A 16,136-nucleotide genomic window follows, 5' to 3' on the forward strand; every position below is an offset into this window, starting at 1 on the left:
CCTTTAATTTAAATTTTGGTTAATTTGCTCCTTAAATGTCATCAAAATGGAAGATGATGAAGACACTGAAACAACTGCAACATCATTCCTGAAAACACAATTGATCCGAGACTCCCCTGCCCTTGCAAGTCCAGATTTACTCTCTGAAGTGTCAGAGATGAAACAAGACCTTATCAAAATGACTGCTATTCTGACCACTGATTCCTCAGAGAAAGCAGGACCCATGCAAGGGGATTATTTAGATAAGGGGGTGGAGGAGGTGTCAGCAGAGCCTTTTGAGATAATGGAAAAAGTCAAAGAGGATTTGGAAAAAGTTAGTGAAATTCTGAGAAGTGGAACATGTGACAAGGAAGAGTCTATAAAAACAGACAGCCGTCCATATAGGATGGATGAGGGGTGGGTTCTACTAACAGAAAGTGAAATCGAAGAGGCAAAAATGATGGCTGCCTTTGAATCTCAAGAATCACTTCTGAAGGAAGTTCGAATCAACAGAGGATCACAGAGACCAAAGGGTGCTAGGGACAGGCCTGGCATAGAAACTGTTCCCAGTGGTGAAGTTAAGGAATACTTATTGGATGTTTCTGATGCATCTAGGCCTGAATCCCAAGAGTCTCCATCACAGCAAAGGTTCACTGAGGTTGTTCTGCGCAGAGGTGGTCGGAAAATAGTCCCTACAGTGGCAAAAGACACTAAGGCCCATACAACAGATGTAAAAAAGCCCATACGAAGAAAAGGGCTTCAAGGACATACAGATGAAACCCAGTCATCTAGCACAAAAGAAAGTATTGTTAGTAAAAGCACTGGGAAGTCGTCTGAAGGGGATGCCTTTCTACCCGTCCCTGGAGACAAAAAAAATTCTCCCGTTTCACCAGTGGTTGAGGAGACACCAATCGGTTCCATTAAAGAGAAAGTTAAGGCTCTTCAAAAGAAAGTAGAGGAAGAACAAAAAGGTCAGAAAAAACAAACAGGCCAAAAACCTCCATATAAAGCAACAGAAGCCAAAGCATCCTCTGTTGTCAAAGATCAGAAAACATCAGGCCTGAAAAAACAGACTTCTTCACCCCAGAAACAGTCTCCTTCTAGGTCAACAGGGTCTGAGCCTGGGAGACTAGAAGAAACCATGTCTGTAAGAGAACTAATGAGAGCATTTCAAACTGGCCAAGACCCCTCAAAAAGAAAGTCTGGGCTCTTTGAGCACAAAGGTCCTTCCAAAACAGAAGACACAACAGTGAGTAAACCAGAGGCTATCCTAATAAAGCCACATGAAGTGTCTCTTGATGTTTTAAAGCCTGAAGATCACCATGAAGAAAAAGAAGTAAAAAGTAGTCCACACATAAAAAAATCTGAAGACACTGAAGAAGATACAAAAGCAAGTCAAAAGAGTCATCAGTGTCCACAGGAAAAGATTGGTAAGGCTGTGGTTTCTGGAATAGTGTCAGCAGGTCCTTTTACTCACTCAAGCATGACAACAACAATTCCTCAAAATTGGTCAGAACAGCACAGAGATCTTTTGCCTGGCAACGGTACAGAGAACAGTGCATTTGATGACAGCTCTGACAGCATTAGACATGTAGCATTGGTCGACTCGCCCAGTGCCAGCCTTGCTGAAGCAGAAGCCCCATTGAGTTCTGAGGAAAGTTACAAACATGAGGGCTTGGCTGAGACTCCAGAAACAAGCCCTGAGAGCCTCTCATTATCACCTAAAAAAACAGCTCAGTCTATACTTGCAAAGACCTCAAAATCAGTAGCAGTCACCCCTAAAGTCAAGACAAGTAAAGTATATGTTTCCTTTACTACTGAGATGAAGACAACTAATGAACAGGCATCTGAAGCTTCAGTTCATCATCCAGCATTGAGCAAAGCAGTGGATGAACCAACAAAGAGTGAGTCTATGTCTATTCCTCATGGAAATAGGGGGGTGAACTTTGAGGGTGAACAAACTTCTATGGATAAGGACATTGTTTCTGTGTCATCCAAGCCATCTAAAGCTCGAAAACTGACAAAAAGAACATCTGAAACCCTAGAGTGTTTTTTGAGTGATGAGGAATCCTTTGATGGTCAACCAATACCAACCTCTGCTGATTCCCTGGCCTCAAGGGCAGCTACACAGGATCATGGTGGTTTAGTGCTACCTCTTAGACACCAAGATTCAGAGAACCTTAGTCCAGTAGCTGATGACTCTTTTAATATTAGCCACAAGGACTCTTTAGAGGGTAGTCCCTTGATGGATGACAACTCTTCCCATAAAACCCCAGACTCTATTGAGCCTAGTCCAACAAAAGAATCCCCGTGCCGTGACTCTTTAGAAAGCAGCCCCATAGAGATGAAAACCAACCTGGCTTTTCCACCTACAGTAGAACAACCCAGTGTGACCACAGGGCCCCTGACATTCTCCAAAGCCCCTGAAATGCCCCCAGACAGTTTGCGTAGTAGAATGCTCAAAGAACAGGAGGGTAATGCCGACGATGACAGTTGTGAGCAGACATCCCTGATGACAAGTTCGGGTAAGAGTCCTTTCTCACCTGACACACCAAGTTCTGAAGAGGTAAGTTATGAGGTCAATCCCAAAACCCCAGACCCCATGGTCCTGATTGTTCCCTGTAAGCCATCAGTAATCCCAGAGGAGACAGTAGAAGATGATGAGTTGAAGTGTGGCCTGACACAGAGGAAAATTACTCCAGAAGAAGAGATGTTTAAAATGGCTGCCAAAATAAAAACATTTGATGAAATGGAGCAAGATGCAAAAGACAAAAAGGACAATAGAAAAGATTGTGAATCCTTTCAGGCCTTGCTAGCTTCTGATGCAGAAGATGACAGCTTCAAACTGTTTGAGCTTGCATCCAAACATGAAACATCCTCTGTGGATGATGTTGGGTTTAGTGAACTCAAACAAGCCTCAGAGATAGGACGGTCTGTTGAACCGATCATTAAAGTACAACCTCCCTCTCCTTTTCCAGCAGGTATTCATATGAGCCCCCAAACATCTGACGACATTCAACAAACCATGGCCCACAGTGCAGCATCTTCAGCTGAATCAGCAATGAGGAGACCTCAGTTTGTCTCAGAAAAGCATACCATAAAACCACACCTTCAAGAATCTCATAGTGAGAAAATTAAGGACAAAGATTATGTTGATTCAGAGTTAGTACAGCTAAACAAAACTGCATCTAACAGCAAAAATATAACTGATGAACAAAAAGAGCAAAGCTTAAAAAGATCAAAAGGAAATCAAGAAGTTTACAGTCACGAACAGCAGAAGGAGGCAGCTAATTACCAAAATGCTGACTACAAATCACATAGTCAGGAAGAGTCTAATGTAACGGATGAGATTAAAGGGGATTACATGAGGAATGCAGGGACATCTTATGTTGATATTTGTAGTGGCAGCTTAGATATTGATACTATTCCAATAATTATTGGGCAAACAAAAGAAACATTTAAACCAGAAATATGTATTTATGATGACACAGAGGAAGATGATGCTGAGGAGGAACCTCCTAAGACTGAATCTAGAGGAGTTACAGCAAAAGCAGAGACAGACGCATGGAATTCAATGCGAGAAGATGATGATGCATTTGCAGCAAGACTCAAAGAGGAAGAGCAAAGGATCTTGGGTCTGGCTGTAGATCGGCATTCCCAAGGGGCGACTCCAGACACAACACCAGCAAGGACACCCACTGAGGAGGGTACACCAACAAGTGAACAAAATCCTTTCCTTTTCCAGGAAGGAAAACTTTTTGAGATGACAAGAAGTGGTGCAATAGACATGACAAAAAGGAGTTACGAGGAGGAAGGGTTTGCATTTTACCAAATAGAGCAACCCATTGTAGAGGGCATAGCTGAAGATGAAGGTAATGAACCTGTTAGAGCATCCAATGATGCTGAGAATGAGATTGGTTGCAACCTGTCTTTGCAAATAAAACCAGAGGAGGATGAAGACCTCCTTAAAGAGGCTACAGATTTATCTGTACATTCTCCTGCTGGGGATAATCTGGCTGCAGCTACAAAGTCAGATTTTTCAAAGTCTAAAACCTCAATCAAATTGGATGACTCTGCCTCAACCAAAATTTTAGAAAAGGACCAAACAATGTTAGAGGTTAAATCAGACAAAGTTATGAGTGAGGGACATTTAGTATCTGATCCTGGTTCCTCTGACACTGTCATAGCCAATGTCCAGACAGCAGTGTCAACAGTTATTAGATCAGTTCATTCCCAACAAGACCAAGAGTCCTCAAAAGATCAGCACTCAGTAATAGAAAAAACCAAAACCCATGAAAAGACAGAATCCCAAAGTAAACCTGTCTCTAAAAGTTACACAGCAATGTCTCTATCATCTACGGCTAGAAAAGATATGTCCACCTCCAAAGAGGAAGAGGAACCAAAATCCCGAATCCCTGTTAAGGCCAGCTCCCTCAGGTCTGAATATGTAGAACCTGCCAAGAACAAGAAGTCAAAGTTGCCCATAAAACCTCAATCAAGGAGAAAATCTGAAACAGACACAAGCCCATCCATAACCTCCAGTTATACAAAGTCTTCCAAAGCCAAGAGCTTCTGTGAAAGTGATTCCACCAAGAAACCAGCCAAAAAGGACCAGAATCGTCCAACAAGTACTGATCTATCCAGCACAACTAAGACACTTCCTTCAAGATTACCAATCAGGGGAAAGCCTGGCCAGCCAGTTCAAACTTCCACACCAGCAAAACAAAAAAAGGATCGGCCAACTGACACAAACAAACAGTCCATTGCATTTTTTAAAGAGATTAGTCAGGAAGCAGCTAAGGTAGTCGAGAGTTTGGCTCAGGCAGAGAAAGACAAACATGAAGTTGCTGCCTTATCTAATGATGAAAGCAGCACCATTAATGCATCAGTAATAGAGAGTGAACCTTTCATTGACATGCAAATGCCTTTCCCTGAGGATTCCTTGGTCATTAGGCCCCGATTGGACAACCCTGCTGAGACGCAGATGGAACGAATCCCTGCTGATAAAGTCCGAAGTCAAGGTATCCCCCATCTCTTGGGGCCCATTATCTCTTTCTCATCTGCCTCAGAAACCTCAATGATGAAAGTGCTGCTTCTCTGTGTTGTAACTAATGCTTCAACTCTTCGTGGTGCTGCTTTGATGTATGGGCTATGTTTGTGACTGTCTCTTTTCGTTTTATTTGACTTAAATTTCAACATTAATATAAAACCAAATGCAGTGGGGTGTATTTAGAGTGTTTTTTTGCCAGTATATTCACTATACATATTACATTATGACAGAATTGGTTAAATTTAAAACATGAGTTGTGAGATACGGTTTCTTTACAATGTTCGCACATCCTAGGAAAGTTATTCATAGTATTTATTCATGATTGATAGTTTATCTAGTATTTGCTCATTGCTTGAAAGTTGAAATTAGTCAGAAATGTTGGTTTAAAAAGTATAGTTAAAATATTAATTGATGTATTTTCTACATGAGAAAGCCAGTGACCTTATTTATCTTAACAATAAATGATAAATTGTAGATTTTTTTTTTAGCATTGTATTTATGTGCTTACGTGGCTCTTGCTGCTTTGCTGGAATTTGCAGTAGATCCACAGGATGAGGCTGACAGGAAAGAGGGGCGTCTGGCTGTAATAGCAGATCACCTTGGTTTCAGCTGGTCAGGTAAGCGGCTTTTTTGAATATCAATTAACCAGCTTTCAGAAATGCTGTTATTATGTTAATTCCATTATAGTGACTTGCGAGCAGAGAGCTTAGATGTTGACAGAGGAATGCAGTGAATATACAAAGTTACACAGAAAGTATTTACAGGTCCTTCTCAAAAAATTAGCATATTGTGATAAAAGTTCATTATTTTCCATAATGTAATGATAAAATTAAACTTTCATATATTTTAGATTCATTGCACACCAACTGAAATATTTCAGGTCTTTTATTGTTTTAATACGGATGATTTTGGCATACAGCTCATGAAAAACCAAAATTCCTATCTCAAAAAATTAGCATATCATGAAAAGGTTCTCTAAACGGGCTATTAACCTAATCATCTGAATCAACTAATTAACTCTAAACACCTGCAAAAGATTCCTGAGGCTTTTAAAAACTCCCAGCCTGGTTCATTACTCAAAACCGCAATCATGGGTAAGACTGCCGACCTGACTGCTGTCCAGAAGGCCATCATTGACACCCTCAAGCGAGAGGGTAAGACACAGAAAGAAATTTCTGAATGAATAGGCTGTTCCCAGAGTGCTGTATCAAGGCACCTCAGTGGGAAAGTCTGTGGGAAGGAAAAAAGTGTGGCAAAAAACGCTGCACAACGAGAAGAGATGACCGGACCCTGAGGAAGATTGTGGAGAAGGACCGATTCCAGACCTTGGGGGACCTGCGGAAGCAGTGGACTGAGTCTGGAGTAGAAACATCCAGAGCCACCGTGCACAGGCGTGTGCTTTTGAACCAGAAACAGCGGCAGAAGCGCCTGACCTGGGCTACAGAGAAGCAGCACTGGACTGTTGCTCAGTGGTCCAAAGTACTTTTTTCGGATGAAAGCAAATTTTGCATGTCATTCGGAAATCAAGGTGCCAGAGTCTGGAGGAAGACTGGGGAGAAGGAAATGCCAAAATGCCTGAAGTCCAGTGTCAAGTACCCACAGTCAGTGATGGTCTGGGGTGCCATGTCAGCTGCTGGTGTTTTGGTCCACTGTGTTTTATCAAGGGCAGGGTCAATGCAGCTAGCTATCAGGAGATTTTGGAGCACTTCATGCTTCCATCTGCTGAAAAGCTTTTGGAGATGAAGATTTCGTTTTTCAGCACGACCTGGCACCTGCTCACAGTGCCAAAACCACTGGTAAATGGTTTACTGACCATGGTATTACTGTGCTCAAATGGCCTGCCAACTCTCCTGAACCTGAACCCCATAGAGAATCTGTGGGATATTGTGAAGAGAAAGTTGAGAGACGCAAGACCCAACACTCTGGATGAGCTTAAGGCCGCTATCGAAGCATCCTGGGCCTCCACAACACCTCAGCAGTGCCACAGGCTGATTGCCTCCATGCCACGCCGCATTGAAGCAGTCATTTCTGCAAAAGGATCCCCGACCAAGTATTGAGTGCATAACTGAACATAATTATTCGAAGGTTTGACTTTTTTTTGTATTAAAAACACTTTTCTTTTATTGGTCGGATGAAATATGCTAATTTTTTGAGATAGGAATTTTTGGGTTTTCATTTGCTGGTATGCCAAAATCATCAGTATTAAAACAATAAAAGACCTGAAATATTTCAGTTGGTGTGCAATGAATCTAAAATATATGAAAGTTTAATTTTATCATTACATTATGGAAAATAATGAACTTTTATCACAATATGCTAATTTTTTGAGAAGGACCTGTATATAAACTTTAAACAGGTGCCTTGGTTTCATTTGGGAACCACTGCTCCATACTGACATTTTTTTTTAAATGTCAGTATGCAGTACAATACTTCATCATACGGTTTAAGAGTGACCCAGCAATACTGGAAAAGACATTGTGGTTAAAATAGTAGAATTGTTTAAGAGGTTGGGATACTTTTACATTATAGTTGCATTTGTTTGTACGAAAGAGGATTAGGGCCAAGCAATAATAAAAACATAAAACCATCTTGAGATTAAAGTTGTTAAATTTCGAGAAAATCTTTTTAAATTTCAAGAAAAAAGTTGAGAAAAAAATTTGAGAATAAACTCATTAAATAATGAAAAAAAAAACGAGAAAAAAATCATTAAATTGCGAGAAAAAAAGTCTAGAATAAACACACTCATGTCTTGTTAATTTCATCTCATTGGACGCCGTTAATTAACGTCTTCAGTGGGGTGGGTTGTAGAGTGATGCATTGGGGAGTAGGGAATGATACGATCATCTGGGTTCGAGTCTATCTTTTTCCAAACTCGCTTTTCTTCCTCAAATATTACATCGGAAAATTGGAAATCATTTGCTTAACGAGTGTTTAATAATAATGTATTAAGTAGGTAGGTTTAGTGTTACTACAGTAAATCCATTATAAATATTAATTTATGGATTGAAAAGTATTCTGACTGGATTGTTGTCACACTGTGTTTCTTCGGTTTTCCACGTCAGTGTTGTTGAGAATGGCAGAGCGGTTTCATCTTCTTTTAAACTAGTTTAAATCACTGTGACATCTGTGGTCTGTATCAGAGAGCTCAGCTTCAAACTCAAGCGTTTCTCACAGCGCTGTTCAGTGGTCGCCTGATCGATACCTGTGAGTAAATGCATTTGTTCTGGGCTTGTGTTGTGCTGTTTAGGCAGAGCAAATAACGGCCCGTGCAGCGCGCTTCACACGAGTAGCGCTCTTCCGCTTTTGGTGCGCTAAAGAAATGACAGCACATAAGAGTTATCAAATTGTTGTCACTCACATTTTACTGATACATCTGGCCTAAAATTTAGTGCTGTCACCTTGTGTTGACATCATGAAACTGCATGATTTGTAAATTATGATTGGCGGGCCACATATAACATCCCAAAATACAATATACAAGCTTTAGAAAATTTAAAATTCATCCATAGGCTGTATTTGGCCCGTGGCCGGACTTTGGACACCCCTGTTAGTTGCTATTTACAGTGAAAATATTTATATGTACTATTTACACTAAGTGACAACAGCAGCATTTGAGATTTAATTTAGATATTTACGTTAAGTAAAAGTAGCAGATCTTTGCAATAAGTGTAAATAAATAGTAGCTAATTAGATGCTAACTAAAAAAAAAAATAATATAATATACTAACCTCACCACAATGTTGTTGTACATTAACAAGATGCAATAATAACATTGATTTTAATAACAATGATTTTATTTGTTGAAATTATTAATTAGATGCTGCCTTATTGGGACAAATAAGCCCTCCCTATAGCCTTATTAATACATTACTATTAAACACGCTTTAAGCAATTGATTTCCACTTTTCCAATGTGATATTTGATGAGAAAAGCAAGAAAATTTTAGTCCAACAAAATAAAAACAACAACACACTAAATCATATAATACCAAAATCCCAAATACACTACTCTCTAACCTCCGCCGAATTTTTTCTCGAAATTTAGTGAGTTTTTTCTTGTAATTTAATTAGTTTTATTGCAACATTTTATTTTGACTTTTTTCTCAAAATTTAAAGAGTTTTAATCTCAAGATGGTTTTATTTTTTATTATTGCGTGGCCCTAATCCTCTTCCGTATGTTTGCAATAATTGTCATACCTACTTTTTATTATTGTTAACCTTATTTCCACACATATTGCCTTGCAGTTAGGACATTTTTGTTTCATAATACTTTGTTGGTCTGAATTAAATACATGATTTATTACCAATGTGTTTTTGTTCAATCAGAATTGGCTCGAGAGCTTGAATTCAGTGAGGTACAGATCAATCAGATAAGAAATGAGAATCCAAATTCTCTACAAGACCAAAGCCATGCCCTCATAAGGCTATGGAAAGAAAGGGAGGGCAAAAATGCTACAGGTAAGATTACTGATCATGTGTTTTCCTTTAGTTTATATCTAAATTTGCATTGCTCTATTCACCAGATAGCAAACATTATTAAATCTGAGATTTAATTTAAATAATTAAGCTTCCCTCTCAGCCAGCACCAATGTGCAGCATCCTTCTGAATCCAATTTTGTGTAATTAATTCAGAAGCAACTGCTAAAAAGACAAAATTCATTTTAATTCAATAAACTTTCTACAATTAGATAAAAAAAAAATGCATCAAGGAAAATCTTTGGTTAAAAACAAAATTAAATTTTTGAGCAAGTACATTAAAAACAGTGCCCAAAACAGCATTGAATTTGAACTAATCAGCTATTTGGTGATGAACATGGACCGTTTTAAACATCAACCCTTTTTAACCTCTGTGGAATCATCAAAACATCAAACTCCAGAGAGTCTGTAATCAAAAAGGAAAAGCAACAGAGCCTGTGTCAAAACAAGGTTCAAACCACAGTGGCAGATATGGTACCTGCTCTGATGACTTTTTTTCTTAAATAGACTCTGTCGGAATATCGTATTACTGTTTTGGTGCAGCATGACAAATCTGGTCTGATACAGAGAGCACCAGTAACCATGGGGTAATCATCATCTTCATTCACGCTGTAAAGAAGTGCCAAAAAACAACTGATGTAAAATAAATATTTTGCAAGTAACATGCAACTGTATGTTTCAGTATCATGGAAATAGAGGACAATATTCCGTAGCGTAGCTTTAAATGTTTTTTTTTTCTTCCCCTTCCTCATTCTGGCACTTAACTCACCATTGTTGTAAACTGACTGACTAAATGAGGAAATATATGCTATGACTTTTTTTAAGTGATCAGACATATCATATTTGGTTGAAAAATTGGGTGAAAAATTAGACATAGAGACATGGGGCTCTTTTGACTTGGGGCAATATAGTAATGCTTAGTGTTATGTGCATAGTAAAAAGAAACAAATTACAATACTATGTCATTTTGGCAGCAGATCCTGCCAAAGATGGAGGACCAGTAACATTAGCCAGGTTTCCATCCAAAGTTGCAAATTTAACTTGAGCGCAAAATTGGAATATCGCACAAAACATTTGCGAACAAGCACCGTTTCCATCCAATAAGTCAAAGAGAACAAAATCGTCACTTCCTAATAAACTGGCACTATACAGTACATCACTAAGAAAAGTAGGAGAAGCTACTTAATATAATAATTTTCCTATATAATAAATTACTTGCACCTCAGAACGAGCAGACGAAACACAATGAATGTGGTTATTGCTTTCCGTGTTAGATGCTGCTGTTTTGGAACGCAGTCGTTTAACAGTTCTGGGAGGCAGTCATACAGAAATACTTTGATGAAAGACTTTGCTCGGGCATTTCCGAATGACCATATAACAACATTTCAGATGCTGTGGAACAAGATCGGTCCGCTGGTTAGTCTGGATTTACAGTCACTACTTTTTTGATGAGCTTGGAGGAATTTATTCGCGAAAAGCATTTCCATCTCCCATTATTCCAATTAACCCTTTTTCACACAAGTCAAAAACCACCTCAAGCGAGCATAAAACTTTTTTGCAAATTAAGGCATTTTTATTCGAAATTCAGCGTCTCCATCACTCGATTCTGATGCGATACTTCAAAATGCGCATAAAAGCAGGGTGATGGAAACCCAGCTATTGTCTGGTTGACCGTTGTGTTCTAGTAGACAAAAATATACATAACATAATCTCTCCGCTTATCAGCAGAGACAACTTTGATGAAGACACTTACAAAAATAAATCGTATGGACATTGTTCATCTCATCGAAACAAAAATCATCCAGTCCAATCAAGACCAGACATCACACACCTATGCAGAAATTGAGCAAACCATATCATTGGATCATAGTGAAGGTATGGATGATAATGACTTGAAACTTATTAGGTTGGTGTTTTTTTTTTTTTTTTTAGAAAGTTACATAATATTATTTATCACTTTTCCAGCAGATGATGAATCTCTTCACTTTTAGAACAATTTTACAACATTTCAACAGAAACTATGTTGGCCTTGCAGGTTTTTCAGCCCTACAGGAGGACATGGACAGCCCCAGGCCAGTTCGGCGAGCAGAAGTCACCCAAAAAGGATCTGAACTTGGGCCTCTGGTGGCATCTGTCGAGGATCTCTCCTGCAATGTATCTTCCCTTGATGATACCCAGAAAGAGAGGTTGCTGACAGACAAAGAGATGGGTTCAGAGTAAGTTAATTCTATTCCTGACCTGTACAATTAAAAATGTTTTAATAATATACTGTAATAAGTTATTTAAATTTGATTCTCTATTTGTCAGGGTGGTCGGAGCCTCAGCACATAGTTCTGTTGATATGGTTGGACTGAGGCAACAATTTCCAGGCACTATTAAAAAAGTAAGTCCCTTCTTCACCCTGTACAAAGCTGTTCCCTGGAGACTGCAGTCTCACGTTTATGGCTCAGTTTGCAAAGGTGGCACTATTTCCAACAAATCATCAGACAATACACATGAAACTGTGAACGATCCTCTCCAAGAGTTAGGAGCTACTGGGGGTCAATTTATCCCAGTATCCACCCAACAGGATGATGAACAGAATGTCCCACCTATTAATTCAATTGAAGAGTACAAGCTGAGACAGAGACAAACAACCTTGTCAGATTTTGGGCACACCCTGTTGGAATCTGAGAATGCAGAGCCAGATTTCAATAAGTTGTCTGTGGAGTTCAAGCAAGATTCTGAAGATTATATTACCTCACCAGTCTCCAGTGTAATACATTTATTTACACCCCCATCAAATGGAAAGACAGAATTTGCATCTACCTCATCGAATAAATATGAGGTTGCACTTCCAAAGAAACCAAGTGAGGAGTATATACAGCGCCACGTTGAGGAAGTTTCTGACAAATTCTATAGAACCCTTTTTGGTGAAAGTTATGTCTTACCTGAGCTATGTGAAAATAGTGTTATTGTAGAGACTTATAGGTTCCCTGAAAATGAGATTTCTTCTGTGGATGAAGGGAATTGTAACATCATTCCTGTCTGTGTACAAGAATCTTCAGATGTTTCCAAAGATAGTGATGTTAATCAGTTTGAAATCACAGAATTGTCCACTGAAAGAGTACAAAGCATATCCCAAATCATTTCCGGTCCTCTTCAACAACCTAGCATGTCTTTTGCACTTGTAAGTGGAACAGACATTACAGAGAAGATTACCCCTTCTACACTCAATCAAATGTCACTTGATTCAGTTACCAAGCAGCCACATATGTTATCACTTCCAATAACTGATTCTGGTTCTTCAGAGGCAAGAGTTGAAATAGCCATGCCAATCACTCTAACCAAACCAACAGATGCTGAATGCACAAAAACGGAATATACCACCTCAATATCAGCGGAAGTTGTAGAGTGTAGACCTCTTACACTTGAATCTTTAACATTCCCAGTTGAGCTAAGATCATTGTCACCAGATTTAGAGTTTGAATATTTTGATAACCTTGGAATGACTTCATCTGAATATAGATCATCACCAGAATCAGTGGATTCTTTGTCTTTAGACTCACCAGTACCGTTTGAATATAGACCGTCTTCACCAGACTCATTCATATTAATGGCTGAATTAAGAGTATCTTCACCTGAGTCTGTAACTTCAGTGAATGACTGCACTCTTCTCTCTGTTGACTCTCCATTGCCTGATTTTAGACCAGCTACGCCATTGCCAACTTTTGAAAATTACACATCTGAATTCACAATACATATTGAAGAATACAAAACATTACATGCAACTGGCGAAAAAATGGTTCCTCTTACAGGATATACAGAAGATTCACTAGGAGCATATTATTTGGAGGTGACTGATGACACAGAAAGACCTATTTCACCTGGTTCTGTGATTTTCTGCCAATCATTATCACCTGAATCAAATAGATCTTGGTCTCCTATGTCCATCGGTTCTGACATTTTAGATAGCGAACACTCCACTGAAAAAAGCTTTGAAAGCTATACTCCATCTCCTTATGCATTTTTGACTGGATTAAGACCATCATCTCCAGAATCAACTGCATCTGTAAATGAATATAGAGTACTTCCCCCTGATTCCCCAGTTCCATGTTTTGCAACAGAAGTACAAAATTACTCTTTAGCACTTATGACAGGATACAGATCACCATCACTAAATTCTGAACTTTCAGACATAGACTGTGATCTGATATCATTAGAGTGTCTAGCTGGAAGTCGCCCATCATCCCCTGAATCAGTTACATCTCTCAATAACCAGAGATGCCTTTCCCCTGATTCACCTCTTCCCAGCTTTACTCAAACAGTGTGGGAAAGTTTCATACCAACTAAACTGTATAGATCTGATTCATTTGAGTCAGACCTTTCAGATAATGAAAACAAACCAATATCAGAAGTATTGCCTGAAACCAGAATATCATCTCCTGAATCATTTACATCGATAAATGAACACAGACCACTTTCACCTGATTCACCTTTGCCTGTATATAGAAACACATTACACTTTAATGTCATTCAATTTTGGAGCCAAAGAGACTCATCTCCTGAATTAGAAACATCTGATATTGAATATTCGCATTGTGAACCCGTGATCTGTGAGCCAAGATCTCAGTCCCCAGAATCATTCATTTTAGAGCCTGAATATGTTCCTTTGTCCACGGTTGCAGTGGAAAGTGTTACTTTTGAAGGCGAGCCAATAGAAAAAACATACACTGAAATATTAGCTACTGAGCCCACTGAATCAGTATACAATAAAGAACAAAGCGTGAAAGAATTGCCAGAACCAAAGGATACTTTTGTGTCAAAAGCTATGCTCAGCAATCGTATTGCCAAAATATTTGATCCACACTACAAAGGTGGCTCCAAGCTCGTTGTTTTGGACAACACTGGGGATGTTTCAACAACTTTACATGATGAGCAAATAATATACCCACCCTCTGCAGAATCCAAAATTCACGTTTCTTTTGAACAATACCTACCTGTCAAGTGTACAGTGAATAGTCAGGATTTACCTCAGATTGAACTGAATTTTGAAAGTCAATGCAAACCACTTTCGTCACATCATCAATTTAGACCAATATCCCCAGAATCACTTGTGCTCGATGACTCTCTTGAAGAAACTGAGTGTAGACCCTTGTCTCCTGAATCAGTATCATCAGTTAATGAGTTCAGGCCCCTATCACCTGACTCACCTGTAACTGAATTCAGTGGATTTTTCTCCCAGAATACCTTTCCAGTAGCCGGTCATAGATCTTGTTCACCTCATTCACTGTGCTCAGAAATTACAGAATATGAACCTTACTTGGACACTGTAGAAAATTGTTTCAGGGCATTCACACCAGAATCAGACACGTCACTGAATGAGTTTAGATTGCTCTCACCAGACTCACCATTGCCACAATTTTTCACATCCTTTGAAACAACTCCTTTTAAGGATTTTAGGTCCTCATCCCCTGAATCTGCATTGTCAGAAAAGGAACATGAAGTAGATCTTTTTACTCCAGTGGCTTCTCTAGAATCATATGATGAACACAGACCTCTTTCTCCTGATTTACCAATATCTGCACCAGATTCTCCAGTACCTCAATATTATGCTCACTTTGAACCTACGTTTTACAGATCATCAACCCCTGAATCAATTATATCAGACACAGATGTTCAGAATGATTTATTTGATGACATAGTGACTGATCTTAGAAGGTCCTCATCAGAGTCAATCACATCACTTAATGAAAACAGACCTCTGTCCCCTGATTCACCTATTCCTGAGTTCACAATAGCCACACACACATTTATCATGCCATTTACTGGCTCTCGACTATCCACTCCAGAATCAGTCACTTTGGATGTTGAAAACGAATTGTGTCAGTCTGACCTTTATCCAGAGCAAAGACCCGACTCTCCTCAGTCTATAATCTCAGAGATTGAGATTAGACCACTGTCCCCTGACTCACCTGTGCCTCAATTCATGACATTATTCCCTCAGAGTATTTTTCCAGTAACAAGACCTAGATCATGTTCACCTCAGTCACTGTGCTCAGAGAATACAGAATATGAACCTTACCTTGAAGAATTGCTAACTATAGAATATCGACCAGATTCCCCTGATTCAGTTTTATCAGATACTGACAAAAGACCACTTTCTCCAGACTCCTTGCCTGAATGGAGACCCATGTCACCTGACTCTGCTATGCTTTTGAAAGACATTAGAGGGTATTCTCCACAGTCAAATGGGTCCATGAATGAATGTAGACCCCTTTCTCCAGACTCGCCTATAACACAGTATTTTCCAGCAGTCTTTGAATCAATTTCTGTTAAATCATATAGGTCCTCATCCCCGGAATCTGCATTATCAGAAGAGGAATGGGAATTAAATGTTTTCAACCCTAGATTCTTCTCCAGAAACAACAGAATCTATAATGATGAAATGTTTGACTTTAGATCTTTGTCCCCTGATTCTCCAATAAGTCAGTATAATCCCTTTACTTCTGAACCAACAATGGCATCAAGTTACGTGTCACTTTCCCCCGAATCAATGCTATCAGACACAGATATACAGAACGATTCATCAGAGTCAATCACATCATTTAATGAAAACAGACCTCTGTCCCCTGATTCACCTATTCCTGAGT

The 16,136-nt window shown here is 39.2% G+C and overlaps 1 protein-coding gene across 1 annotated transcript in view; it reads left to right on the forward strand.

Moving 5' to 3' along the window:
- The window catches only part of LOC109057566 (ankyrin-2-like), an 81,777-nt gene extending 70,399 nt beyond the window's left edge, over window positions 1-11,378 (forward strand). The window contains 3 exon segments of the mRNA XM_042728440.1: window positions 54-5,646; window positions 9,355-9,486; window positions 11,230-11,378. Of these exon segments, the coding sequence (XP_042584374.1) occupies window positions 54-5,140 (5,087 nt within the window). The 3' untranslated portion in view covers window positions 5,141-5,646; window positions 9,355-9,486; window positions 11,230-11,378.
- Window positions 11,379-16,136: the final 4,758 nt, after the last annotated feature.

The sequence above is a fragment of the Cyprinus carpio genome, chromosome B7, assembly GCF_018340385.1.
Source record: "Cyprinus carpio isolate SPL01 chromosome B7, ASM1834038v1, whole genome shotgun sequence".
Lineage (NCBI taxonomy): Eukaryota > Metazoa > Chordata > Actinopteri > Cypriniformes > Cyprinidae > Cyprinus > Cyprinus carpio.